The following is a 27,602-nucleotide window of genomic DNA, read 5'->3' as shown; positions in this document are numbered from 1 at the left end:
AAGGAAACTGGGTGCTATCTCTGACGTATAGAATAACCAGGAAGAAAGTAACCAACCCCCATCCGCCCAACCTGAGTTTTCAGGATAGTTATGAGAAATGGATGCCGAGGTAGAAGTCAACTGAAGTGAGGGGCCCTTCCACCTGTTAACTCACCGGAGAGCTCGGCTCAATTTTTCATATGTCATTCTATCATTTTTCTTCCTTTGTCCCCACATCTTTGCCAGAGCTTCTGATTTAACAACCCGAAAAATGCCTTGTCCCCTGTCCTCCCATTCCAGAATGCCTCCATTTTCTTCAGGAGAAAGGAGAAGGTCTCTTACAAATTCCCACAAATGAGAACTCTGCAGGTCTGGAACAGGAAGAAGACAGCTATTTAGTAGATTTTTTCTTACTCATGCCAAAGTACTAAGACAGAATTATATTTACAGTACACTCTGTCACCAGGTAGTCAATCTCATTGTCTGGTTGCATTTACCAGAATATAACTTTGGAAATTTTAGTGCATTGCCTCTCTGTCAGTGGATTCACATTACTTGCTCCAGGTAAAAATAAATCAGGGCTTTTCAAATGCCTGTTGTGCTAGAATCTGTCTTCTACTCCAGGAATTTTATTGTCTTGCACAGTTTAAGTTGTCATTCATTGGTTCCGTTCCACTCATCATTGACAGCTTCAACACAGTATTTAACTTGATGCTTTTAAAGCATTTTTCAAGTTCATGTAAAGTGTTTGAAATGAAAGATAGTAAAAAACATTGGGTTGACTAAAAATGAGATGATAGTATGAGGAGCTGCAGCATTTCCCAGCATTGATGGATTCTTCTCTCTGTTGCTTCAACTCGATTCAGAGGCTTCTTTGGGCATCAGATGTGCCATGAATAGAGGGACTCTACTAAACCAGTAGGCATAGCTGTTATATGTAGCTATTGCCTTAACTTCAGATTGGTTGGGTAGTAGCTAATCAAGGTACCGGGAGTTAAATGAATGCTGAATCCCAACACAGACCCCGAGCATTTAAAAACCATGAGTCTGCCCCCCAAAGTCCTGGGAGCAGTAGAAGAATAATGGAAGTTATAATAATATCTGAGGTCTCTTATTTGGTTTTCTGTGTTTAGAACCTTTAGGTTATTTTCAGTTTACGTTCTCCAGTCATTGTGCAACTGAGATGGCTAGAAATATAAACAGAAAAAGAGATGTGGCTTTAAGAAAAATGCCAAGTACCTCAAGTCTCATGATAAAATCATGAGAGCTGGCAGTACTTGAAAGCCAAACCTCAGTGAAATTCTATTTATTTGTGGTACCATTAAAGTTTCTTTTGATAACCACATGGAGCTGGAGATTTAGAGCAATGTGGCCTGTGCAATCTTAATTCCTGTTTTGACTTTCTGATATGTACTTACTTGTTCTACCATGACTGTGACATTCCTGGCCGTTGATGCCACCTGCCCTCACGCATGCCTTATCACGCGCTGGGACTGAACTGCAGAATAACGTGAGAAGTGAAGAAGGAACTCCTGAGTCTGGTGGCAACTTGGTCAAAAGGTCACCTATTCAAATGTCATGCAACATTAAGTCAAAGTGGGTATGGGAGCTACTAACTTTAATCTCTTTAATAAAGCTCTAGCACAAAGGTAAATCCAGGTGAATAATTAATGCAACTGGATGGCTTGCAGCACAACAACACACATGAAATTTTTGTCAGAGCTATATTCAAAATGCTTGGATTCTGTAGGCTTATGGAATTGGGTGCCTGGTGTGCACGGATGAAGGCTGCTCCCTGTGATGTGCAGTCTGAAGGTTTCATGGCTTCGTGCCGTGTGATGGTTCTGAGAGGTCAAAACCACTTAGTAGAGGATTATGATATTTGCCAATATACTTGCACAGGTGATCAGCACTTGAATCAACACTTCAGAAGTGTCTGTCTCAACACTGTAGTGATGAGAGAACAACTAGAAGAGGATATTGATTGACCCGAACTGGAAGGATTATCAGAGTCTGCTAAGAACAGTAATATGCAGACTATGGCTGTAAAAGTATCTGTCTGTTGAGTACACATCTAGTGAGAAGGGTGATCAGTGAAACCCTATGAAAGTTCACAAATTTATTTCACTGGATAAATAGTAGTGGGCTAAAAGTACCAAAATAGGGGAACTTTTGTGAAGAAGAAACACAGTTTTATGTTGTTACTATCTTGTTATGTTTCTAAGAGCTGTCTACCTGGAGTCCATTTTGCTGCATGTCCAACAATAATATGCATTGAAAGGTGGAAGCAAACCATCTAAGTACGTGCGAGACTATCTGAAACTGAAAGAGTTACGCTTTTAGCTATGAAGGTTTCATAACTTATTCAGAATCTGCTGGTGACCCAAAAGAGCATCAGCTAGAATTTGTAAGAAGTTTTCCTGGAATGTATTTTTTCTGACTGCTGCTTTTCACTGGAGTCTTTCATGTCAGTGAGCGTGCTCAGTATTCTTTTACTGGCTCAAGGGTTTCGCTGATGGAGCATCCAACGTTGCCTAAATCCTAGTGGGAAACACTAGTAAATCCAGCCAGAAACACTAATTCCCCAGCGCTGACTGGGAATTATTAAAGCAGGTCATGGTCAGAACTGAGTGATTACAAAATATTCTGACTGTGCTTAGAGGTAGTCAGACACCTGATTTTCTTACTAGCATACCTGTTTGCCTTCTCAGCAGATGGACAGCCAGCTTGGCTGTGGTTAGGATCCAGCGGGATCCCTAATTGTGACTGTGTGTTACTGTGCCAACTGTGCCACCTCCCTCAGAAATTCACAGTATTCTCATGCGAATGGAGCCTTGCTTCTGCCCTTCGGGAATCTGTGCATGAAAGAACAGCTTTGCTCTGCTTGGTGCATGGCTTGCAGCCTCAGTGAAATTAAAAAGGCTCCTGGGATCCTACTTCCCTTGAAAATACCAGTTCAGAAATGTTGGGATCTGTTACCATTTACTTCTCTGCATGCTGCAGGTGTTTCAGGAAAGGCATTGAGTAGGAATAAATGGCCTGGATTTTCTCAGTTTTATAAATCTCTTGAACTGCTGAATATTGCTAATCTTTGAATACACTGCGTTTCCGGTTGAATGGAGCTTAGTGTGTACAAGCAAGTTTACTTACAGTCCTTGTTGGTTGGCTTTGTTTCTTCTACATCAGTGAAAAAGGATATGCCTGTGAGGGAAAAACATAATCCAGTGCTCAGTTCTTTTCTGCAGAAGATCAATGACTGAACTGAAATTTAAAGTGCTGTTCAATCTCAGCACTGAATACAAAATGTTAATTTTCTTAATGAGCTTTTCTTCCCAGCTCTGTATTCTTTAATTCCTTTAACGACATCCTTATCTCCTGCATTTAATAATCTTCTTCTGCCCAGCCTCAGGCTTGAGCCCCTGAGGGCTCCAAGCTGCCCAAATGCCCCTCAATGCCTCATCTGCCAGGGCAGATTTCCGTCTTGAATTTCCTTCCTTGAACCCTGGTAGAAGTACCCTGGCATGGCACGTCCACTAATTAACCTGTGGAAAGTAATTATGTAGAGAAAGGGTACCTGCAGCAGAGGTTTTAATTCTATTTCACTTAGACAAAACCATCAATAACTTAGACAGTTTTTGAACTTAAATTCATTTAAGCAGTGATAAATCTTCCAAGATAAGGTTGAAAACAGCAAAATTGTTTGTATTCAAGAGCATCGTGGAGCCTAGCAGTAACTAGGTGGGTTTGCAGTGCATAAAATCTTAGAAGGGTTTGGGCTGGAAGGGACCCCAAGGATCACCCAGTTCCACCCCCCTGCCACAGGCAGGGACACCTCCCACTAAAGCAGGCTGCTCGAAGCCCCATCCAGCCTGGCCTTGAACATTTGCAGGGATCCACAACTTCTCTGGGCAAAATAACCCCAAGAAGCCAAAACCTGCTTACTTTCTGAGAAGCAGAGCAACCTTCAGTATTTTGGGTTGCGGGAATAAATATGCACCGTGTCTTTCTATATGCAGTGTGGATGTAACCCCTCCCAGGACAGTGCAGGTTGAGCTCAGCACGGCGCCTAAGCAGCCCTTTGTTTTGCCATCCTTCAGTTCTGGAGGCTATGAATCCCACATTTTCTGCTAGCATGAAACTCACAGAAAAATACAATGCTTTTTCTTTTGCATTTGGTTTCTGGAACACTAACCGTGCGTCCTGATATTCTGTAAGATGAAATACAAGTATTCGCCACAAATGCCTGCAGCATCCAGGAACTCTTCCTGGGTCATGTTGCACAGCTGTAAGCCGTTGATATTAAAATGGGAAAAGGAAATGCAGTTGGCATCTAGTTTGTACTGGTCACAGCAAAACTGCAACCACTCACAGACGTTGTGCTTACTCCAGTACTCCGGGTGGATGGATGTCCAGAAAGAATCAGAATCTGCAACATATTTGGCAAGAAAGGGGAACATTGCAATGCAAAGCTCATTGTGCACTTCATTTTAGTAAGCATGCTTCAGGCAAAACCGATCCCTCTTCCTTCTTGTCTTCTGACTGCAGACTTCCTTCCCTATTCCTTCAGAAAACATCAGGACCTGCCTTGTGCATTTTACTGTCTCCTGTTGTCACACAAATATTCTTATTAATTGTCAGGCATATTGAGAGAAACTGTTTACACGTACAAAGAAAGATAACACACCTTTTAAAAAAGCAATTAAAAATATGAAAAGGTCAGAGTACAGAGTTTGTGAGAACTTGGCAGCGTGTGGTAAAAATGAGTGATGCATTCCTAGACTGAGCTAACCTTTTGTCTCAGGCGTTGAGGTACTCTCCTTCGATGACAACCGACTGTGCTCTATGGCAGATGGGTAAATGCCATTCATTTGTTGCTTGCTTTTCTCATAATTCCAGCAAGTTCCTTCACTCCGTTAATCTAAAATGATGTTGTTAATGTCGCAGTAGGGAATGTTTTTTGTTAGGTTAGAAACTGAAAAATGCATTACTCTTAACACGCCTTCCACCGGAGAAACATTTCTGACAGGTAAGAGGAAGTGTGAAAGAGCTTCTCAGTAAAATTGCCAGGGAATTGAAACCTGCAGCTACTTTGCCAATTAAATTAGCAGGTATCTCTCCTCAGCAATGCAGGTACCAGGCGAATGTGTAGAAATATGTATGTATTTACGATACACCTTTTTTTTTTTTTTTTTTCCCCTAGAAAAACTTATTTTAAGTATTCCTGATATAAAATCTAGGTCTGGTGTGATAAAACCCTATGCTGCAGCTAACAAGCATAATCTGTGACTCACACTTTTTTGTCTAGAAATAAAAACACAGGCTTGTATTACTGAAGTAGCTGGGCACGTAGTGATGGGCAGTCTGTAAAAAACTTTTTTTTTCTCTCTGGGAGCTAGACTATCACATGCAAAGGTCTGAGCTTACAATTTTCTCCCGTCAGACGCCTCTGCATGTACAGCTAGCTTTTTCAGGTGACTAGAAATATAGGCAAGGGCAAGACTGTGTCCGTTCTGTATCCACTGAGATAAAGTTTGGGAGAATAGATTTCAGGTCCGCATCTTGGAGTCTTTATTTTCATTCATTCATTATTCTGTTTGCTTCTCTTATTTTAAAGTTTTTAAGGATGGCTAGCAATTTCTCTCAGGTGAGATTCTTAATCAGTTGCAGGAACACCAGCCTTGAGAGATTATTGATTTCAGAGCCTATCAATTTAGGGGCTCTAAATTGATTTTGAATATATTATCTGTATTATTTCATATGCTCTTGAAGTAGCCTTGTTACAGAACAGTAAATAACAGCAGGAGAGCAATCAAATATCATGTGAATGAAAGTAGCACAATGGAAGCAGAAATAGTTTAGTTTATTTTTACCTCTCATAGCATCTTATTCTGGACTTATATTTCATGATTTCTTAGTCTAGCCATCCTTTTTTCATTAATTCATTTTCAAATGAATCCTGAACTTTTGATTTTAGGCACTGCTTGTATGACATCGTAATTCAAATTAGGTTATGATAGCACTGCAAGCAAGGTGGATTGTACCTGTCATTTGTCTAGACAGCCAGTTCAGAGTGCAAAGTGATGCAAATAGGCTGGGTGAGTTTCCACAGTGAAATTAATTCAAAGGGTTTGAAATTGTGACAGAATAACTGAAATATGGATCTTGCATCCTACGTGGGCTTCTGTAAAATAATTAATACTTCTAATTATAAGTCCTAAAAGTTTACAGGGGAATTTGTGGTTGCTTTCATGAATCATTCCCATGCTATAAATATCTTCATCTGTATGCACATACAGAATTAATGTAATCCTGAGTGCTGTGTTTTAAACCCTGAGATGCTACTGTGACATCCTGGTAAAGCAAAGAAGTGGGCAGAAGATCTGGGTCTGGCTTTTGGGCCCCATCGCTCGAGGATATTTGAATCTGAGATTTTATTCAGCTCCTTATTTAAAAGGGAAATCTGGTGAGCTTGACATTGGATCAGCTCCTCCGAGCCCTGCGGAGTGCACACACCTGGCTGTGTCAGAGGCTGGAGGCTTCCTTGGGGGAGAATGGGAGTGCTGGAAACACCAGGCTCACAGGGCTTCTGCCAGCAAAAAAAAAAAAAAAAAAAATCACTTCAAAATCAAGCTTGAGCTCTACAAAAATCCCAACTGTAGAGGCTGCTCAAGAGAAGCAGAAGGCTGAATCGATCCCTTTCTGGACCAGGTAGACTTTTTTTTTTTTTTTTTTTTTTAAATCCTGTGCCAACATCCTCCAGCCCCCTTAGGGAACCTGGAGCACCACCAGGTCCCCAGCTAGGCAGAGCAGACTGCGGAGGGGCCTCGCTGTGGGACCGGGTGTGAATCCAGCCCTGGGTTTCCCAGGCTGCGCCGTGAGCTGCGGCAGCGAGCGATCCCAGACCCTTTTGCTGCGTTTGTCTGCAATAAGCAGCCGAATGACAAGGTGACGGCACTGTCTGTCTGCCTGCAAGTGTTTGATGGCTCTTCTTTTCGTAGAATCATATCATGAAAGAAAAGTACGACTGTTTATTGTGCCATTCCACAGGTAGACTGAATAATCTTGAAATATTTTGGCCATTGGTCTTGAAACTTTGACTTGACTGTGATAAACATCAGCTTTGCTGGCAATATAAATGCCACAGCATGTTTCTTTCATGGAGCAGCACTCATCTGGTCTCATTTCCTTGTTTGCTTTGGCTTTGGGAAGGCTCAGATATTTTTTGGAATATTCCAGGGCTCTGTGAAGCACTAATGTATATGATGAGCATTCAAAACGTGCTGACACCAAGCCGTCCTATTTGCATGTGCTCTTGCCTTTTGGTTCTTACATCTGAGCTAAGCATTCAGGGGAGCTTCCCCTGCTTGGCGATGGACGTGACCAAGGTACCGTGCCACCTCGAACACCCTGCTGGAAGAAAAGGTCGGCCAAAGGCAAAACCTCTCCGAGAGATTTTCAGGTTTTCTTTTAGTGAAAAAGAAAGGGGCAGGTAGAATTTCATACCACCGTGCAAAAGCGCAAGGGGAAAGCCCTCCAGCAGGAGAGGAGGGGACAGGTAGGTCCCTCGGTGGCAGGGGCCTGCCAGGAGCTTGCCTAAAGGAGGGTACCTGGAAGGAGGATGGTGAAGAAGAGAGCCTGGGATTCACACCTTGCCCTTTACACCATTTTGAGGTGATTTCCGCTGCCCATTCCATTATATTGGCTATTTTACCATGGTTCTCCTTAAACCTGAATATTGGAACCCCGTTGTGCTGGCCAGTACCAGCTTCTGGGGAATGGCGTTTGCAGACGTTATCTCCCTGTAACGTCAGTCTGTGGGCTTCGTTCATGTCCCCCACTGGGGCTGCACTGCGAAAATGAGCCTCCTGCTATTTATCGGTGGTGACAAGCAAGGCTGGGGAAGGCACGAAGTCTCAGGCAGGTTCAGGAGCACAGGCCAAGTAAAAGACACCTGCCCAGGTTGTCCTGGGATGCACTGATCTCTGCATGGCATATACAAGCCGATGTCATGTGTGTGCTTACAGGGGGGAGATACTGCTTTTAGCCATAACAAAACTGGGTGGATGCATCACAGCCAGTTTATATATAACCCACTTGTAATATAAGGCAGACAGATCACTCCTATACATTTTGGCCCACCTTGTTGTCAGCTGGAAAAGATATATTTCATTTAGACTTGTTTTAATTTTTGGAGACAGAATTTCTGTACATTTTAGATATTATTTTCCCTATATTGATATTTCTATATTAATTTCCAGCACTTAAGTGCTGGAAAATGAAGAAAAGAAATGAAAATGACACAATATTTTAGTGTCACAGATTTTAGCTTCCTCCACTTTGTATAAAACAAAAAAGATGCCCCCTAAAATACAAATCCTGATATGTTCTGCTCGCCAGAAAATGAAAACACTAAAATGACCAATGTGGGATGTGTAAAGGGTGACTGACCCTGCAGTTCTCCTCCTGGGAACACGAGGATGGCTGCCTGTCCCAGACCGAAGGTCCCACTAAGCCAGGGTCCTCTTTCTGCTCGGGTTTGCAGGAACATTTTCACATTTTCAGAGGAAATATTTTACTTGGACTTGTACATATATTAATTTAGGCTTGTACATAAAAATACTAGTGTCCTGCTTAGCACAGGAGCTGAGCCCAGCTATAGGCTGTAAATCAGTGATCATCTGACTCTCTAGGCAGACTTGCCATCCCTTTTATCCAAATATATATATGGTTTATACATGGTTTATACATAGTTCTGTACATTAATAACATACTTCCATGTGGAATATGTTTAAACTTGACCTTATACTTTGCTTCTAGTGAGTACAAAGCAGGTTTTCAAGAGACGCATGGGTCCCAGTCCTTCAGCCTGTTACTGTGATGAGAAGGCAGTGCGGGCTGAGCGTTGTGCTGACCTACGTCCTTCCCTGGCTGCCCTACGACTGCCTGGGCAAAGCTGGTGGCACTGCGGGAGTGGTTTTGTTTCTGTGTATTAGACATGTTCAGTGTGCTCCCTGGCTGATGTGGAAGAAACGAAGGAAAACATAAGAGGACTCACAGGTTCTACAAGGTCGGCTTAAATTTGATACAGGGAAGAAATTATTGTAAACATCAAGAGTGTATGGAAAGCCTAAAAGCGTCAAAAATTGAGCAATAACAAACATGCGGAGAAGGAAATGTAGCTCTTACCATGGTCAGCAAAGGCTAATTATCTCCCCAGCTCAGCTTTGCTTAGCACGAGGGAGCCTGACCTGATTGCTGCACAGGACCCTGCATCTTAGAGCTGAGGAAGCTTTGCGCTTAGCTCCAGGTGGAGCTTGGTTTAGCACAGCTGCGGGGTGCGCACACCGCTCTGCTGTTCACCGGCGTGAATGCAGGGCTGAACAGCCGCTGAGTCACAGAGCTTGCACTGATAACCAGGGATCACACAGCAGGAACGCTAGAAATTGTCAAAATGACTCTGAAGGGCTGCTTTGCCCTTGGCAAATGCTGATCTGCCGGTATCAGAACTCCCCTTGGGATTATTTCAATTTCAGTTCTTTTTTTCTTTTTTGTTTTGTTGTTGGAAAAAAAGAAAGAAAAAGAGAAATAGGATGCAATAGCAGGCAAATCTAAGGTAAAAATCAAGGCAAAATAAGAAGAATTATTGTGACTGATCCAAAAGTAAATTGAATTGCATGAGGTACTTTGAAATGCAATTTAAATTTTAAACCAGAATACTTTCTGTGACTTTTGTCATTTCAAATGTACTTTAGAATTTCATTCTAAATTGGATTGAAAACTAATATTAAAGCTCTCTATCTCTATATATTTGAATAAAAATTCAATTTATGCAGGGCTTTGAATACAGACATTTAGTTGAAGCAAGATTTATGTTCTACCTCATACGTCACACAAACATTGAATGGACAAATTCAGCAATATTGAAGCAAAACACTAAGACCTCAATGGTCATGGATTAGCACCAGGAGAAGCCATGTGGAAAGTTTTTTCTTTATTACTCCAACTGTGCCTTGGCAGGAAAGGACTTTTCCTTAAGACCAACAGTGTTCTCATTTAAAAGGACAAAAATAGCTTTGTAAGAGAAAAATACTGCATAAAACCATAAATCTTCGTTAGCCACAAGTTTGGCTCAGTAACGTGACTGAGTTGTGCTACCTTTCTTTCCAGAGCCTGTTGAATGATTTAGCCTGAGTGCAGAGAAGAGTATCAGCACTGTTTAGGAGTTTAAAGCAACTGTTTCAAAGGGAGAAGATTTGGAATGAGTTCCTTCGGACAGCTGGGATGCCCATGTGAGATGTGTGGCCTGGAGCAGAACGGGCTTTCCAAACGCACAGGTAGAGAATTGCATAGCTCTCCATGCATAGCCCATACTTCCCTGCCCCAGTTAATGCACCAAACTGTCCTTTGGGAGTTCCTGGTTGCATTGTGTGTATCACCTTGCCACAAGAGGGGAAAACATCACTGAAACACAAAGCACTGTAGAACTAAAACTGCTACTGGTTAATATTCTTCCTTTATGTTGCATGGCTAGTTATAAGCTTTAGGTTAGTCAGACTAGAAAAAAGAAAGGGTATAATAGCGGGCTCAGCCTGTTTGCTACATGATTAGAATTGAACTAAATTAAATTCAAACCAGCCATAAATTTTTGATATTGCACATTCTTTTCAACTGGAGTCTGTCTACATACCTGTCTGATGATCACAGGTGGGATAGCCATCTTCAGTTGTCCCAAATAACTCTGTCCAAGACATCAGGGGATCACAAACCATTGTGTTTGACAGAAACGTGCTGTGGGTTACTGAATCCAGCATCACCTTGAGATATTAATACATTAGTTGAAGATGAAAAGATAGTATTAAGAACCTACTTTATGAGTTGACAGGCATTATTTCATTGTTGTGGATATATAGATCTGTGATGTACCATTGGCCACCATCACCTAAACTTCAACCAAAGCTAATGATTACCTCCTGAAACCTGCAGTTAAAGGAGCTAAGAAATTTAAGAGCAATGCAGCTGACAAACACACCGTAGGTAGTTTTACAGTAAAGATGATTGGAATCACACATTCCTAGGGAGTGAAGGATAAACCATAAAATAACATTATGATTAACATTATGATTTAATGAGATCAGTGGTAAAAAATATTTGAGCAAGTCCCTATACAGTCCGCATGATGAAAAACATCATTCCAGCCGTAAGGATGCTCCCTGTGTCCATAAGACACTGCCACAAATGTCAGCCAGTGTAGAGTGTGAGGAGATTAACAAGGTCTGAGAAAGAAATGTACTTTCAAAGAAGATTAGAAACTGAAAATTTATGTGGAAAATTGGGAAACTATTTCAGAGGTTGCACGCTTCAGGAAAGATGATTCTTGCACCAAAAGTGAGACAATTTTATATATTTATATAAATAAATAAAAAAGTGAGACAACTGCAGAGTAAAGTAACAGAGAACTGGTTATATTTCAGTGAAAGAGATGAAAAAAAGCATTATCTATGACATGAACTAAAGTTGGTACAGAAGAAGAGAATTTGTGGTCCACTCCCCTCCTTTATGCATGTATCACATACATACGTGCAAGTACACACATATGCATTTTGCTGTTCTTCATGGCTAAGACTCATGATACCTATGACCCTGGACTACTTCATATGCAGCTTAGTAGAAATGGTGATCGTTTGAGAGATGTGAAGGAAAGAATTAAGTGGAATTTAAATCCACAGCACTTTATGTCCTAGTTTCTTTTCTGGGAGAGAGAGGAATTGTTCCATGGACTAGCTGCTGTGAATGCATAAATGGACCTGATTTTGGCTCTTGCCTTTCAGAGTTCAGACAAAACTGCTCAAGCCAGTTTGGCTCTTTTCTTCAGACCTAAGCTGCTTCTGCCTTTCATAACTAATTCCAGCTTGGGTAATTTCTAGCAGTAAGACACCTGAGCTAGTTAATAGGATAATATAGTCTTAGAGATCAACCCCAAATCCAAAGATGTCCAAATAGCTGCACATAGTGAGAAAATGTGAAGGATTCAAAAGTATTCACAGATAAATTACAGAATTGAAAGATAAGTCCTATCGTAATGTATGTGATGTACTGATGAGATATGGAATGTGGAAACATTTAGGAGGCTTCTGAAATCTTTTGATATACAGGAATTTAGATGTAGGGCAAAGTGGTATTTCAAAAACATTGCATTTCCACTTAATCATATCATTATGAATAGAACATATGAGGATTTAAACCATTAATCATTTTAGTGAATGTATCCAAAGAGTCTCTCCACTGTGCATCTCTGCCAAAGGATTTAGTGTAGAATAGCTCCTGCATTTATATATATACATACATATATATATGTATGTATATATTTATAATTGTGCTTTTGGATGAACCCCGTATATTCAGTGAGCAATATGGAATTTTGCCGAATTCATGCAAAGCTATCCATATGAGTCTACCATGTCCTGTCTCAGGTATAGCAGGATTGCCAGAATTTAATATTAGAGTTTATGATATGATTTTTTTATTCATTTGAGTTACTGGCCCACACAGAGAAAGGTTCCCAATGTCGTATCTGTTCACAAATAATTTAGAAAGTCAAAACAGCGGCATTCTGAATTGCTGCAGAATATAATCCAAAAGAAAAGAAGCACAAAGTGCTTATTTAACTTTTTTTCTTCAATTGCGTTTATGCTTAATTCCATTACTGGCATGAGATGATGCTGGCTAACAATACCCAGAATTCTGAAATTCACAGTGTCTGGTAGAAAGAAGCCAACCATTCTGTATTGTTGTGCCAGTGTATTGACACATGTCTCTGTAAAACAAGGGATTTGACAGCTATTCATGCTTACTACCTGTATAAAAGGAAATTAGTGTTTGACACAGCAGAAAATCAATTCTGATTCTCTTGAAATCAATGCAAATTTTTTTCAACTTCAACGGAAGAATTTCACCTCTCATTCCTCACCAAGGGGTGGCAGGACAGACACACGCAGAAGAGCTGGATAGAAACAGAGTGGCGAAGAAGGGAGGGAGAACTACAAGTCACTGATAGCCCACTTCTGTAATTCTGGACCTTGCCAGAGATGTACCTACATTTGTGCAGTCAATGATCCCGGTCCGGCACTGTGGCAAAAGGTAGAGACCTCCAGGACACGTGTAGTGACAATGATCTTCCCAACCATGCCCTCGGCAGCCAGCATACCCTATTTCCCTGCAACCGTCACCCCCCAGGCAGCACAATGAGCAGCCGGCTGTGAATATACCCCAGTACCAACTGAGTAGGCAGAAATAAACTCCCGAAAGCCAACTGCAGTTTTGGAGAAGTGAATAGAATATCCCTGCAGATAATTGGTGAGACGTGTTTTAAAAATGATTGCCAAGATACCCAGTTCAAAGCATCTCCACAACTCTCCATACCTGCCTGCCCGCAAATAAGATTTCACACAGAGAAATGTCTGGAGTGAAATCCCAGTCCTACTCAAGACAGTTTTCCCCTCAAATTCATCAAGGACAGAATTTCACTGTTTATTTCTACTGCTTGTCAGCAAAAAATAATTTCTTTCTGACAGTTTCCCAAGTTTAAGAGTTACTTTTGCTTGAAACCGAAGTGAAAAAATGTGAGAGGAAGGTGAATTCAACACATTCTCTTTGCGGTACAAATCATTTCTCATTTGACTTTGACTTTTTTAGGCTATTGCTTTTAGTGGAAAAAAAAATAGTTGGAAATAGTGAAGGCTTAGATAAAATAATATGTTACATTGCAAGGCTATAATCATTTCTCCATCTGGGTAAGATTTAGCTAGAAAAGGATGAAGTTATTAGTATTTGCATTATTACTGTCCAAATGGTAACGACAGTTTAGTAGATTTAGTGCCTTGCTTGTGAATTTTCATGGTGATTTTTTCCGAGGTGGAAAGTCGATTTGCACAAGTTAAATGATACTTGGGAAGATGGATGAACTATTGCAAGTGAAGGGGAATCTGAAACAGAGCCAAAGCCACTGGATCTGGGAAAGTTCAGAACTCAGCACATGCTTGGTTTCATACTTTACTGTGAGGAAAACCTGTTTGTCCAAACTGGAAAACTAATTTTGTGAAGTGGATGGGCAGCCTCAGTCCCTGCTGAGGACTGGACCTGGACTCACAGGTGTGGGGCAAAGCTGTCAGCACCATGTCCCACCTACAGGCTAGACCACATGCTGTGACAGGCAGCAAAAGCCATTTAGGAAGGAAAAATCCTGTTTTACCCATATGCAGTTTGTACTGTTACTCCTATATAGAGCTATGCATGTTCCAGAAAATAATGTTAATTCTTAATATCATTAGCAAAGGTAATCTCGTTTTAAATATTTATGCAAACAGGATATTGGTGTGGGTCACATCAAATAGTATTTCACTATTAGCTGGTGCTGCTTATGTACACACATACGTATCTGCTTAAATACACTTTTGGGACACAGAAAGGGGAAGAGGCAGTCTGTTTAAACAACAGGAGGGCTTTACAATATTGGTTTTGCTCCAGCTGGTGCCTGGTTGGAAGAAGCAATTAATTAGCTGTCACATTACAAACACTCTCTTTTGATTTAATGAGACAGGTCTGGATCGTTAATTTATTAAAAAGCATTTGTTGGGGTTCATGCATGTCTCCTCTATTAATTCATTAAACCAAAGTCAATTGTTTATCATTGAGAAAACAGGTGATGCACAAATAGGAATGGCAGGCAGTACATCAGTTGGGTGCCTGATAAATCATCACAGCAAAAACACCTTGGCAGCTGACAGCCCTTTTGAAAATAGAGACTTCAATAAAGAAACGGAGCTTACTTGTAGGCAGGCGCTTACTCCTGATGCAGCAGCTAAATCCAGAAGGTCTTGGGAGCAAGGGGGAGCAGGAGGCTTTAACAGCAGCACAGCCCAGCACTTTGGAAATAAAGCCACCTGCAGGACTGTGATATACGGAACACCTTACAGACAGGTTTGTTTGGTTTTTCAAGTTCTTATACACACCCCTTTTGATGACAGTGATAGTATATAGTATAACACAGCCCAGAGAATGGGGGAGAAAGAAACATTTTGAAGTGCAGAAAGTTTACCTTTATTCTGTATCGTTTTTTTCTGCTTCTCTAGTGTTGATTTACGTAAGCCTGACTCTTGGACCACCTTAAGCAAACCTGGTGTGTGTAACTACTTGAACTGAGGAGACTCTTTCACTCTTTCTTTTACATCCTTAGCACGTAGGAAGGACTATTGCATTATGCTCAGAGATCTCAAAGCCTGGGGAAGTGGCATCCTCACCATTTACTTCTGACAAGGACCAGGATGCAGCAAAGTGGCTGTCTTAAAATCATGGAGCAAACCATTGACAGTGTTAGAGGAAGGACATTGTTCACCTGATGCCAAGCAACATCTCTGCTTGGTACATCTCACAGTGCCTCTGAGATCCACGAAAACCTACTGGGCTCTAGCCGAGATGCAGCTGCCTTTAGGTCTTAAATGACTGCAAAGCGATTTGAATTTTCATGAGGAGGATGCTTGGCATTATTAGAAGCAACAGATCAGAGACACTGACAGTGGAGAGAATGAATTGGAAAATAAAATGAGCACATCTAATATAAAAGGACACTTCTTTTAAATATAAATGAGGAAGAGCTTTGGTCAGCCTAGATCAAAATATTTTTGTGCCCCTGAGCTCCACGTTAATTAGTAGTCTCTTGAGGATGCCTGTGTAAACAGCTTGAGTTAAAGATTTAGGCAAGTATGACACCTCAGTTCTTCTGACAGGTGCTATTTCTAATACTGAAAATACCTTTTCTTTTATGTTTTAGGTGGGCATTTGACTAAGGTTTTCCTGTCTTCAGAAACTCCTCAGCTAGAATTGTCATTCAGGGAGGAGAGGGGGAGACATTAAATGAGACAAATACTGTGGCATTAGCTCCCAGGATCCCTTTGGTTTAGTCTTCTGCTTGTCTTTTATGCTCCTGCTCAAAGCAGAGGCACTTATTTGCCCCATTACCGTGGTGTCAGGGAGCCTCCCCAGCTTCATGCTGCTGCTCCTGCGCATGTCTCGCTGCGAGGAAGGGAGCTGCACGCTGTGGCCCTACGGAGAGGTGGCCCTGGTGCAAGGCAGCGCTGTTGCGTGTGTGAAGGCAGGCAGAAGTGACTCAGAGGGAGCGTCACGCTGCATCTCCCCAGTGCAGAGAGGTACGGCATACCAGGACACACCGCTGGTGGGGCTGGTGGCGGCCACCCAAAGGCAGTGTCCCGGCCAGCCAGGTCAGGGCAGCACGATGTACTGGCATGCTCGCCTTCAGGAACATCACTGGGGCTTGGTCTGAGGGCTCTCATGGGGCCCTGCTCTTTTTTCTTGCTTATTTTCTTCTCCTGCTTTTTTTTTTTTTTTTTAAACTGACTAGATTATTTATCTCTCGCCATTTTTTTTTAATTTATTTCCTTCTCACCTTTCTTCCATCTTCCTCCACATTTCTTTAAAAATGGCCAAATGCTCAAGTTTGCTTCTTCCAACGGGTAAGATGCTTATGTACTGTGACAGCTCCATCACAAGCAGATCTTTTCAGAAACCCAGCCCACCACATGTGTAAGGCCAAATAAATGAGGTTGTGCCATAGCTAATCAGTTTGTCCAGAGCAATGGTCTGGGTTCCTGCAGTGTGGCTTTTGCATTGATACAGCAGAATACAGACTTTGAGTTCATCCTGACAGGAAATTCTTGCTAACCTTATAAACATCAACAGCTCTATAAAGAAGGAGTGATATTTACTGTGCCAAATAACAGAGAGATCTGAAAGGCTGTGTAAACACAGTATGATCAGTATATCCCAAAGAAAAGAGCCACAAAAAAAAGAAAAGATTATTTTACTTCTCTTTCCCTTCAACAAAAATAAAATAATTAAAATCAACTCAGTTTGCAAGGGTGTAGAAAAAGACTTCTCTCTTAATGCTGTTGTGAAGGCATACTTGTCTCTGCACTGCTGAATTCTCAAGGCGGCACTGGTCCATGCTGTGTACTTTGTCTTGCACTGAACTGCCTGAGCCTGGGCGCTCAGCACATGAACAAAGACTTTGCAGGTTTAAATAGGATTGACTGGGCTCCTGAGAGTAGCAGGAAGAAGTTATTATTGGATTAGTCCATGACACCATCTTTCACAATTTTTAATAAAAGTGCCACTCATAGAGCTTTGCAGACTGATCAGAGAAGTATTGCTGACAAGTGCAAATGGACACTAAAGATTTCCACAGTGAGATGTTTCTGATCCAAATGCAGCTCAGATTTCCACTGGCTACAATGAACTTTGTTCACAGTCTATTAAGCTGGGTTCGCCTGATATTCCCTCAGTTTATGGCCCATTATTATTTTTTATCTCTTGCAATCATCTGAGTGACTCCACGGAGACTTTGACTTATATTAGATGGTCTGGAAAGTGTGCGGGTGAAACAAGAATGATAATGCTAATCGTAAATACTAACCTAGTTTTTTCTTTCAGCTATGGCAGCATAACCTTGAATAACTCTGTTTCTTCCACTCTGAAATAATGAACACCAAACAACATAGGACCAGCTGCCCTGCCATAACGGAGGGTGCAATGAACACACCTCTCTGTTAGCATGGTCTAATTTTGTGCACCTTGGGTCATCCATCTCCCAGGCACCACAGCCCATCCCAGTGAGGTCTGCATTGCCTGTAGCAAAGAAAGCCTTCCCTTCATCAGTTTTTCCTTCAGACTACCAGTCAAAATGTCAACGGAAACATCCAAGTACCAATGAGATACCAAATATCAGTGAAAAGTCCCTTATCAGCTCTACTCAGCATACCTGAGACCATAATGACTTCATGGTTTCTCTCATCCTGATACAAAACTAATCTGAGTGTCTTTTTCTACAGCAGACATCAAAATGAGCAAGGTAAGAGAAAAGGCTTCTATCAGCATTTCTAAAAGAGAGGCAACGTTAAGGTTAAGTGACAATATAACAGAGTACATTAGAAAAAATCACACAACCAGTCTCTAAAATGAAAGATAGGCATTAAACGCCCATTTACAGTTAACACAATGGATGAGATTTCTTGGAACAGCTTGGAGGGCTCTTTTAAAGGGATAATACAGTACATGAAAATATTTTTTTTCTTCCAGCTACACCAGCAAAAAAAACCCCTATGATTGACTTTGTTTTCTCCATTCAGAACTGACCAACACCAAACAAGTCAGTGTCAGCTGCCCGGTCATAGCAGGGGATGTTATGAACACACAGTATCACATCTTTATCCCTGCATATGTAGATCCTCCAAACAAGAATCATGCCAATTTTCCCAGAATATGCAGAAGTTTCTGAGACACCTATCTGGAAATACTTTTATTGGAAAAAGACATCCTACTTAACTCAGTGATGGACTGACTATATTAATTAAAGCTTTTTGTCTCTCACAGAGATGCCCTCACAGATCCTGACATACTTCTGAAGAACTGTAAGAGAAACAAACATCTGGAGGTTTAGCAACATGCATGAAATACATTAAATAAATATTGCATCACCGCCTCCTCAAGTGTGCAACCCCACCGTGAGCTGCCGTCAGGGATCCCGCCCTGACATTTGCAGTGAGGGTAAGTAACAATGTTCAAAGAATCTAGGTATTTACGTAGATTTTAATATTACTGGGATATTGCTGTGATGTGATTGTGTGTTGAATTTCTTAGGCACCTAGGCTGCCACAGATGTGGTGTTCAGACAGTTGACATGACTCTCTGTGAATCTGTTCCATGCCCACCCATGGGGAGAGCAATTCAGAGAAAGAGCCAGCCACTGATTATGTGCACAGTCACGTGCAAAGGAGACTAACTTGCACTGGTTCAGTATACAGCTCCCTAAGGAGCTAGAGCCTGATGATCAGATCGATAGGGGAAAACAAACAAACAAACAACAAAAAAACAACAGAATTTTAGATTTTTTCACATTCCTGTGTTTCTAAACCTACTCCAAGCCTCAATGTATTCCTGCCATGATCTGCTGATTCCTGACAGTGATTCAGTGTGTTTACCTTCTGCAGCACTGCAACCAAAATGTGATCGGACCATAGGTAGATATGCCCAGACTATCTCATTTCTGATAACACCGTGGTTCTCAGCATTGACCAGAGGCATGAACAGTTAGTTATCCAGGTTTTGGTTGGTTTTATAGCATATGCTGATCTCCAGCAAGTTTTCACAGTCTCCTAAAAAGGTACCAATTTTCCATGTTCTTGTCTATGTAATCCCTGAGCCAGTACTACTGACTAGAGACAGATGAGTCTATTAGTGATGATACAATTAGTAACATCTTTAAACAAAGCTGCAGAACACCCCAAGTTCCCAGCATTTCCTCTGACATACCATTCCCTTGTATCCTAGAGATCTTCTCCACCAAACAGGGTAGGGTTGGAGAATGATGGAAGCTCTAACAATCTCCTTGGCATTAGCTGGGATGATTGCTGTATGTTAAAAATACACATTCTGCACATTTTCTGCTCTAAAAGATATTTTGTGAGAAGCCAAGTTGAATGTTTTCAGCATTAGAATAAAAACTGGTGGCATAAATAAATATTGAGAAAAACAAAGGCTGACTATAGACTTGGTGGTGAAGACTAGGCAGCACCTGGGCCTTTTAAGTTTGGAACTGGTGACAGGTCCATAGCTGAAGACAGGCCAGAACAGAAACATTGGTTTTCCAGACAGTTCAGCAGCATGATTTTGACTTCTCTGTAGCAATGACTGCTGTGCTGGATTCACTTTAGTGAAGAAATGTCTTTGTGCACTTCGTGACTCAAGAAATGGGATTTTCCACACCATGGGAGAAGTTGTTCCTTTCTCTTCTGCTTTGGCCTCTCTTGCTTGACAGAAAGGAAGCAGGACCATGGACTGATCTCAGCTCACCAGGATGATGAAACATTTCTCCTTTTAGCCCCCATTCTAAATACGTTAGCCACCTCCCAGTTTTAGATGCTATAAGTGGGTAGCTGCTCCATCTAACAACAGAATCCCTGCTAAGGAATGTCAGGTAGAGTGAGAGCCATTTCTCTCATGTCCACAGAATTGAGAGTCACACACTTACACAACCTTCTGCTGTTTTTTAAAGGGAAGAAAAATCAAGGGTGTGTCTTTGACCTTTAAAATATGATGGGAATTCCCCTACGGACTTGGAGGGGTTAGGGAACAATGGTGTAGATCAGTCTGAGACAGCTGAGGGGTTGGAAAACAGTAGTAGAGCTCAATTCAGTGCTATAAAAATGATCATCCTTCTTAAATACCTTTTGTTTGTTAGCAAGGTCCATAAAACCTCTACAAGGTGAAATAAAAGTGCCTATTTCTCTCGGAGGTCTAGGTGGCCAGCGTTCATGTAGAGGTCTATACATGAGATGTCTAGACTTATCTGAAAGCCATCCTACCTCAGGATCTCAAATTTATTCTGATCTATGAACAGTCACGTATATACATTCCTCATTTTGTGTCCTCTGAAACAAATTTTCACCTCTCTGACTGAAAACTGTGGGACACTAAGGAAGGTTGTTGTGAAGGCATGCACATACACAGTAGATTCCTTGTTTTAAAAAATCTGTGTTCTGAGACAACATATTTAATAATTTTTAAGATAGGCACAAATTTCCTTTCCTATTGACAGAGCCTAGAAGGGCCTCATTCATTAACGTGGTGCTTTAGGTAAGTGTAAAAAGTTGCACATGTGTTCACATCTTGTAGAATCTTAAGCTTTATAAGCTTGAGTTGTCCCCTTTCTTTATTTAAGGTCGGTGCCTTAATTGTAGGACTGTAAAGCAATCCTCCTCATGCTTTGACCCAGGGAATTATTGCAGCTTAATGAATTAGTCCATGCAGTTTGAAATCCTCTCAATTAGACTGATTAAAAGAACAGTGAGCTACAGCATGGCTGTCTCATAAGCAATAACAGACATAGGGTCCTTAGGCAGAGGCAGAATTTCAGTGTCAGATCCTGCATCTTGTGTCCTAGTCCCAGCACCACAGGACTGAAAGGCAGTTTGCCCTGAGGTCAGCTTGGCTGATAGGCAAGTTCTGGAGACGTTGGTGGGTTTGGGTGCCTCCAGCATGGTGGGTGAGGAAGGGTGACCCTGTGGGTCCTAGTGAGGGTAAGGATTGAGTGTGGAACCTGGTGTTTTTGTGGCTGAAAAATACAGCTGTTAGAAATGAGGATTTTGGATATCTTTTGAGTAAAATCTGTGAGTCTGTGTTCTATTCTGGCCAACATGACAACTGTGGGATTTTGTGGTAGTCACTTTGTGAAACTTCTGAGTGAAAGGTGCTATATGATCAAATTATTATTAGTCTTTACAGGAAAGTACAGGGAAATGTTGTATGCTAACTACCCTGGCACAAAGCAGAGCCTGGAAGAGATCACATCTCTTATCCTGAATCTACTGAGCCAGAACAAAGCAGAGGGAAGGGCAGTAAATATATCTTGGGAAGGGGAAGCCCTGCAGAAAGCACCCAGCCAATTCTGAGAGTTGGGAAAAAAATTCCCCTCTTGACTCTCACAAGTCATCAGCTGATGCTATGAGCTATGAGGTTCAAAAACATTTATTGCTGCCCTTCTTTGCATAACTGCCGTGGTTACTCACGCTGCTGCAGTTGTTGAAGCCCAGCTGCCCCATTTGCCCCACGATAACCTCCTGCAGCGGCAAATTCCACAGCCAGCCCTGCTGTGGAACATGTTCCTTTTTAGGGATCACTGGTGGTCATCCTCATTCTTAAGACACATCTCGAAGAATGCAATATCCTATTAAAGTAGCAGCAAGGAAGCTGAGCCCTTTCCTCCCCTGTGTGTTTTCAGTCTAGTTTTGCATTACTCCTCACCTAAGTCAAGAGAGGAACAGAGCTTCTAAGAATTTTGTACCAAATGAAATATACATAAAGTACTAATGAATGTTTCATGTACCAATGAAATGTTTTGTTTCTTTATGTACCATTTTGTACCAAATGAAACGCTTTAAGCCAGGGCTGAATGGACACTGACACAGCCCTGCTGAGGACGCAGCGTGGCAGTGGGCTTCCATCCCAACAGCAGGCTGCCAGGGCACATTGTGCTCCACGCGTAGCCTCTGGGTTCATGCTGCAGACTCCAGGACATCAGAGCCTCTGGTGGGACATGCAAGGGTCTTTCTGTCATTCCCAGCAAATACACAGTGGGACACACAGCCAGCCACCAACTTCACTGTGCTGCTCGGGGTGGGGTGGTGGGTGGTGGTGGTGACAGAGGGCCAGAGACATCTTTGCTGCTCCCTTAGAAGCTGATGAGGCAAGATATCAGTAACTCATGGGTTAGGCTGGTCTGAGAGCGCCATTTGCCTGTGGATCACAGAGGTGTTTTGAGCTGTGTCTCCTCCCCACGCTTGCTGTTTGTGCAAATCAGTTTTCTCTCTCACATGCCTGTAGTGAACCAAAAAGACAAGCTTTTGTTGAATGGGAATGGGTGAAACATGAGATCTGGCCCTTTGCTAGCCTGGTATAAATGTTTACATATTTTAATAGTTCTAATTAGTATCTCTTTAAAACATAAGGGTTATCTAACCCAGAAAAAATGATGACATTTTCTCAGGTATTGATCCCTCAGTGTCACATCCTTCGCTTTCTATGACTGCTTTGTCTTTTGGCTCATGAGCATTCAGGTCCAGTGACACAACTTGCAAAGCTAAAATCAGTAGCCATGGATGTGACCAGCCTCACGCAGTGCTCGTGTGCAGGCTCCCCGCTCTTCCCCCAAGTCGTGAGAAGCAGCTGGAAAAGCTGTAACAAAACTCCCAGCTGCACCATCACTCACAGCCTCGGGTTTAAACAAAAGGTCAATGTAGTTCTCAAGTGAGAAACTTTAGATTAAAATATAAACAAATGAGTGAGAAATGGTGCCAAGCTTGGAGGGATTAAGGGATTCAATGAAAGATGAAACTTCAAAAAGTGTTTGAGCCTGTTTCTTAATCCTTGAAACTGAAAAGCACAGTAAAGTAACCTCTTAATTGCTACACACCTGTGCATGCCTTTGCCACTGCCTGCAAAGGCAGCACACGTATTTTAGCAACCAGAAAGATGGGCATCTCTCAGCCAAAGAGCTGTTCACAGTTCCAACTAAATGAACCCTTTTCTGTGTATGGGAAGGACAAATTCACTCTTACAAGTACAAAGGCTCTTCTATGAACAGCAACAGAGCCATGTTACTCCTGGCCAAATTATCTTTTCTAGATGGTGGGTCAGATAGGTAGGCCTCTTATAATCGGGGGAGTTTATTCTTGCTAAACTGCTATACCACTCATATTGCATGCTAGTTCCTTGGAAGAAAGCATTGCTTCAAGAGTCCTTTCAGACTATGGCCTGGAAGCTCAGCAGGCTACTGAGGTCCTTTGTGCTTGAAGTACAGCCCAGGGACCAAAGAAAGCATCCAGCAACAAGAACACCTCTGCTTGGCTTCTTGTCTTGCCATGTATTTCTTTGGATAAATACAAACATTTGAACTTCCGCTTCAGTTTAATCCTGAAAATAGGAGTAGCAGTATGTCCTAGTGTACAGAAGTGGTGTGTTTCCCTCGATATTTGCAGAGATCACTTGAGCCTATTTCAGTGCTTCACTATGTTGAGTTTCTCCTTCAAATGACCTTGTAAGCTATCAGTGCCACAGCCAGATGAAACTAACCCTTAACTAGGCGGCTTCCAGAAAGAAATGAAAACTTTTGTCTGTTGTTTCTCAGGCACTCTGCGCAGAAAAGGAAGCTTAATGCTGCCAGTGTTGTTGGCTCAAACAATGCTTTTGACATTTCAGGAATTAAGCATGAAGGATTAGAGGATAAATGGCACGTTGTTGTAGATGAAGAATAATCTTTAACCCTTCACACGTCCCAGAGGTATACGTGCATTATCTGGATGGACAGTGAAGAGGCACTGGGGAGGGGGTATTTGGGCTTCCTTTCATCATTAGAGGTCTATATTCATATCTGAACTTAGGGGAACTTAGTGGAAAATCTGTAAATGTTAGGTTAGTGAGTGATGGAGGAAGAACTTCAGCAGGGGCATGCTGCAAAGTTTCCTGTGCATGACAGGAAATGGATCAGAGGAAGTGTTAATATGCTGAGTTTAGGTTCTCCAATTTACAATGAGCAGGTAGGTCAGTGGCTTTTCAGCCACTTCTGCTAGCAGGGAAACATCCTGGAAAGATTATCACTGTGGTGCTGCTCAGGATTTTGCAAAAGCATCAGGGGAGCCAGTCCTTGCCTTAGCTTAGGTGTCGGGCAATGAATTTTGATGACAAGCAAATCCATGATTTAAAAAATGATGTTTCTATTTCAGTAGCATATTTCTGTTGTTCTTCAAGAAAACCATTAGCTTATATTTTTATAAAGTATCCCACAGTCACTGGAAGCTCAGCAGTGCTCGTCCTTTTGCTCTTTATCCTACAGCATTAAAACAGGAACATACATTACCATTTTTTCCATGTAAAACTGTTTCAAAGAAGTTGCTTAAAAATTGATCAATGTATTTTTCTCTTATTATAGTTTCTTCTGTTAAAATACTTTGCAGTTTTAAAGTGATGTATTTAAGGAATTGCTTTGCTGAGACCTAGATGCTCTGTGAAATATAGCATATACTTACTAGCACACAGAACTCCACGCAAGATTAGGACAAGAAACGAAGGTTTATAATCAAGCATTTTAGGACTGAGGAAGAACTCAGAAAATCAAATTATCCCGGCCACTGAAGCATTCCTCACTAATGAGGCACATCAGCACTAGAAATGGAGCCTGGGAACTATGTTTCTGATCAAAGAGGAGAGAAAGAGAACAAGCAAGGGAGCAAGTCTGTGGAGAACAACAGGAATAGAACCATATGAGTGCAGAAATGAGGAAGCAGAGGAAAAAGTGACAGAAGACATAGCAAGACCCGCCTAGAAACCCTGGGAATCTCCAGTCCAGTCCATTCTTCTGTTTTGAGGCAGAATCAACATCTAGATAACTTCTGACAATTCTTTGTTCAACCTCTCTTAAAAAACACCAACAAAGAATGTCCCTCAGCTTCCCCAAATAGTCCATTGCCATACTATTTCAGACAGCTGGAAAGTGGCCAAAATGCCCCAAACACCTCCAGTTCTGTAAAAAGTGTTGTTCAAACTTCAACTACTACAAATGATAAAGGTTTTTAATTCACATGAAAAATGAGATCAGTGCAGCATCCCCTGTTATGCCCTGGCACTAGGGCAGGGCTGTTCCACTGGCTGCCAACAGCAATCACACTTTTGGCTATCTCATGTCCAATTAGTCATTAGATTTGACCTGGACTTGTTTAACAGATCTGAAGGGATCAGCATTCAAGACTATGTGACTACAGCTCTGCAAAAATATGATGGATAATGAACTGAAATCTAGGGTAGGATAGATTGTTCTTGCCAAAAGGAAAGTTAAACATCATTATCTTACTGAATCTTCAGGATTAAGTTACACTGATTTAGGGCTACATGAGGGCACCGAATTGAAACTTTAACATGCTTTAGCATATACACATTGACTTCACGCACTTAACTGATTCACCTCTACATTTTTTGATAGACAAATGACAGCCAGAGGTCAGCCAGGAAGTCGGGGAGCTGAACTGGGAGCTAACAAAACTCATGTTAGTTTCTGCAACCACTGCTGTTTTTCTTTTTACATGGACCTCAGCTAGGAACGGTATGCAACTCCTATTACCACTCCTATTAGTTTTCCATTATGTCGGCTTACAGATCTCTCCCAAGCCAACTTCTAGTGAAGAAGCTTAGAAGGCACGTCCTCACTTCATGTCCAACTCCATTTACAATATTGAAATACTGTCGGGTCTTGACACGCTCAGGCTGTACCAAGGCCAAGTCAGATAGTAATCAGTTGTCATGCTTTGAGAACATTTGCTTGTAATATGTCTCCGTACATTTCTGTAAGGGAGGAGCTGCAGATGAGGTGCCCAAGAAGGGCAGACACAGGTAACAATGGGGAATTGCTCTCCTATGTGTGTGCACAGAAAATGAGAAAAGTGCCTTTGTTCACCTTTGCTGGAGGGGGTTTGCAGTGCTGTTTTCAAAACCTCAATTTCCCCTTTGGGACATCTCAGAGTCTGTGTTAGAACAGCATTAGTGGTCCTATAGGTTAGACACAGCTTACAGAATGAGGATACAGTTGATATCAGGTAGTACTTTTGCAATGACCAGTAACGTAAGATATACAGCCACAAGGACCATTCATCCTTCTTGCTTAATCAGTAGTTCACAGTATTATTTGTGCTATTTCTTTTTCATGTAAACCTGTGAACAATATTTCTTTGGAGGAATCTCCAGCATCATAAGGATTTTTAATAGGCATTTCAATTTTCAAACAGGAACAGTCCTTTAGTTCATCTATTTTGCCTGGAAGAAGTCTTTATTGTTAAGCTGACTGCAGTCCTCATTCACCAAGTCACCTGATGAGGTAAATTTTAGAGTGTGATTTGCATTAAGATAAATTAAAACCTTTAAGATATACATATAGTTAATTAAAGGAAGATAGGTAGCATCTATCTGGTTCAGCTGTCATTGCAATATTATTCCTGAAGTGAGTACAATAGTCACCCATATAGAATGTTTTTTAGAGGAGAATGTTGAAAGAGCTCAGCATAAACCATGTTTGGATAGTACAGTTTGCCCCCATGGGTTAAAAAATCCTGTTTAGAATTACCTACTAAACAAGAATAAAGATGGAGGAGACTTATTAATGGCAAAGACTCTTTTCTGCTCATTCAGGTCCCTGTGAGGTATTCTAGATTCCAGGCACAGTTGTATATTTTTCAAAGTTTGAGTATGCTTCCATTAAATTTCTGTCTGTTATTTATATATATAAACATCAGTTTGTAAATACTTCACAAAATGGAACCCTGGTCTGAAACTGGTTACACATCTGTATCACTTGGTTACAAAAAGCATCAATTGACTGCCTGCAGTAGCCTTACATAAGACATATACAGTCATTTTGCAATCATCTCTCTTAAGAGCTCATTAGGAAAACAAAAAGACAAAGAACAAACAGAAGAATAAAACCATGATCAAGGAAAGAATTATATGACTTTGGTCACTGGGAAGCCTCAAACTCACTTCAAGCAGAAAATTTTCAATAAAGCATGCAATTAGGAAATAGTCCGTAGACCATAAGACGGTTACATACAAATCTGAGTCTTTGTAGTTTTAAACCAAGACACAGTTGATCTTTAACTTACGAAGTCTTTTTGTGTGACTGCAGGGTGGAAAAATGTTGTTTGTTTATTTAAAGTCTACTTCCATTAAAAACAACCAAAATACAGGAGAAGAATAAGAGAAAGACTCTTGAAGGATACATGCATGTCTGGAATCCACAGTGGTGCGTGAAGGAGCAAGACAGGTACATTAAATGTATCTCTCCGTCATTTTAACTTTGAGTAACTGTTCCTTCCTTTCTTGTGGAATACATGCCAGAGAATCGTTCATCAGCTGAGCTCACCCCAGTCTTTTTGTCAGTACTCATCAGTGGTATGGGGTGGTTTGTGTCCAGAATATCTATCAGGCATGGATTTTATAGCCTGTACTATCAGGCA

At 41.4% G+C, this 27,602-nt stretch overlaps 1 protein-coding gene and 1 long non-coding RNA gene across 4 annotated transcripts in view; one reads left to right on the top strand and one right to left on the bottom strand.

The window, feature by feature from the left end:
• Positions 1 to 14,929, bottom strand: part of ELF5 (E74 like ETS transcription factor 5) — a 22,709-nt gene extending 7,780 nt beyond the window's left edge. Inside the window, exons 1-7 of one of the 3 annotated variants that reach the window (XM_080594507.1) lie at positions 14,805 to 14,929; positions 10,667 to 10,793; positions 6,493 to 6,565; positions 4,172 to 4,405; positions 3,130 to 3,180; positions 1,398 to 1,544; positions 155 to 350 (exon numbers count right to left, since the gene is read on the bottom strand). In XM_080594507.1, coding sequence (XP_080450633.1) covers positions 155 to 350; positions 1,398 to 1,544; positions 3,130 to 3,180; positions 4,172 to 4,405; positions 6,493 to 6,565; positions 10,667 to 10,696 — 731 coding nt within the window. In that variant the 5' untranslated portion in view covers positions 10,697 to 10,793; positions 14,805 to 14,929. The remainder of the gene's footprint in view (positions 1 to 154; positions 351 to 1,397; positions 1,545 to 3,129; positions 3,181 to 4,171; positions 4,406 to 6,492; positions 6,566 to 10,666; positions 10,794 to 14,804) is intronic. The other 2 variants (XM_080594506.1, XM_080594508.1) reach the window with 2 other exon arrangements.
• LOC308196054 lies at positions 14,819 to 27,602 on the top strand. Its single transcript, XR_013952043.1, has 5 exons — positions 14,819 to 14,955; positions 18,421 to 18,594; positions 25,580 to 25,699; positions 26,379 to 26,467; positions 27,272 to 27,602. It is a non-coding gene; the product is annotated as an uncharacterized lncRNA (long non-coding RNA).

The sequence above is a fragment of the Anser brachyrhynchus genome (assembly GCF_964034855.1).
Source record: "Anser brachyrhynchus genome assembly, chromosome: 5".
In the NCBI taxonomy this organism is placed as follows: Eukaryota; Metazoa; Chordata; class Aves; order Anseriformes; family Anatidae; genus Anser; species Anser brachyrhynchus.
Note: the sequence above shows the minus strand (reverse complement) of the source record. Positions and strands in the feature narration are given on the sequence as shown.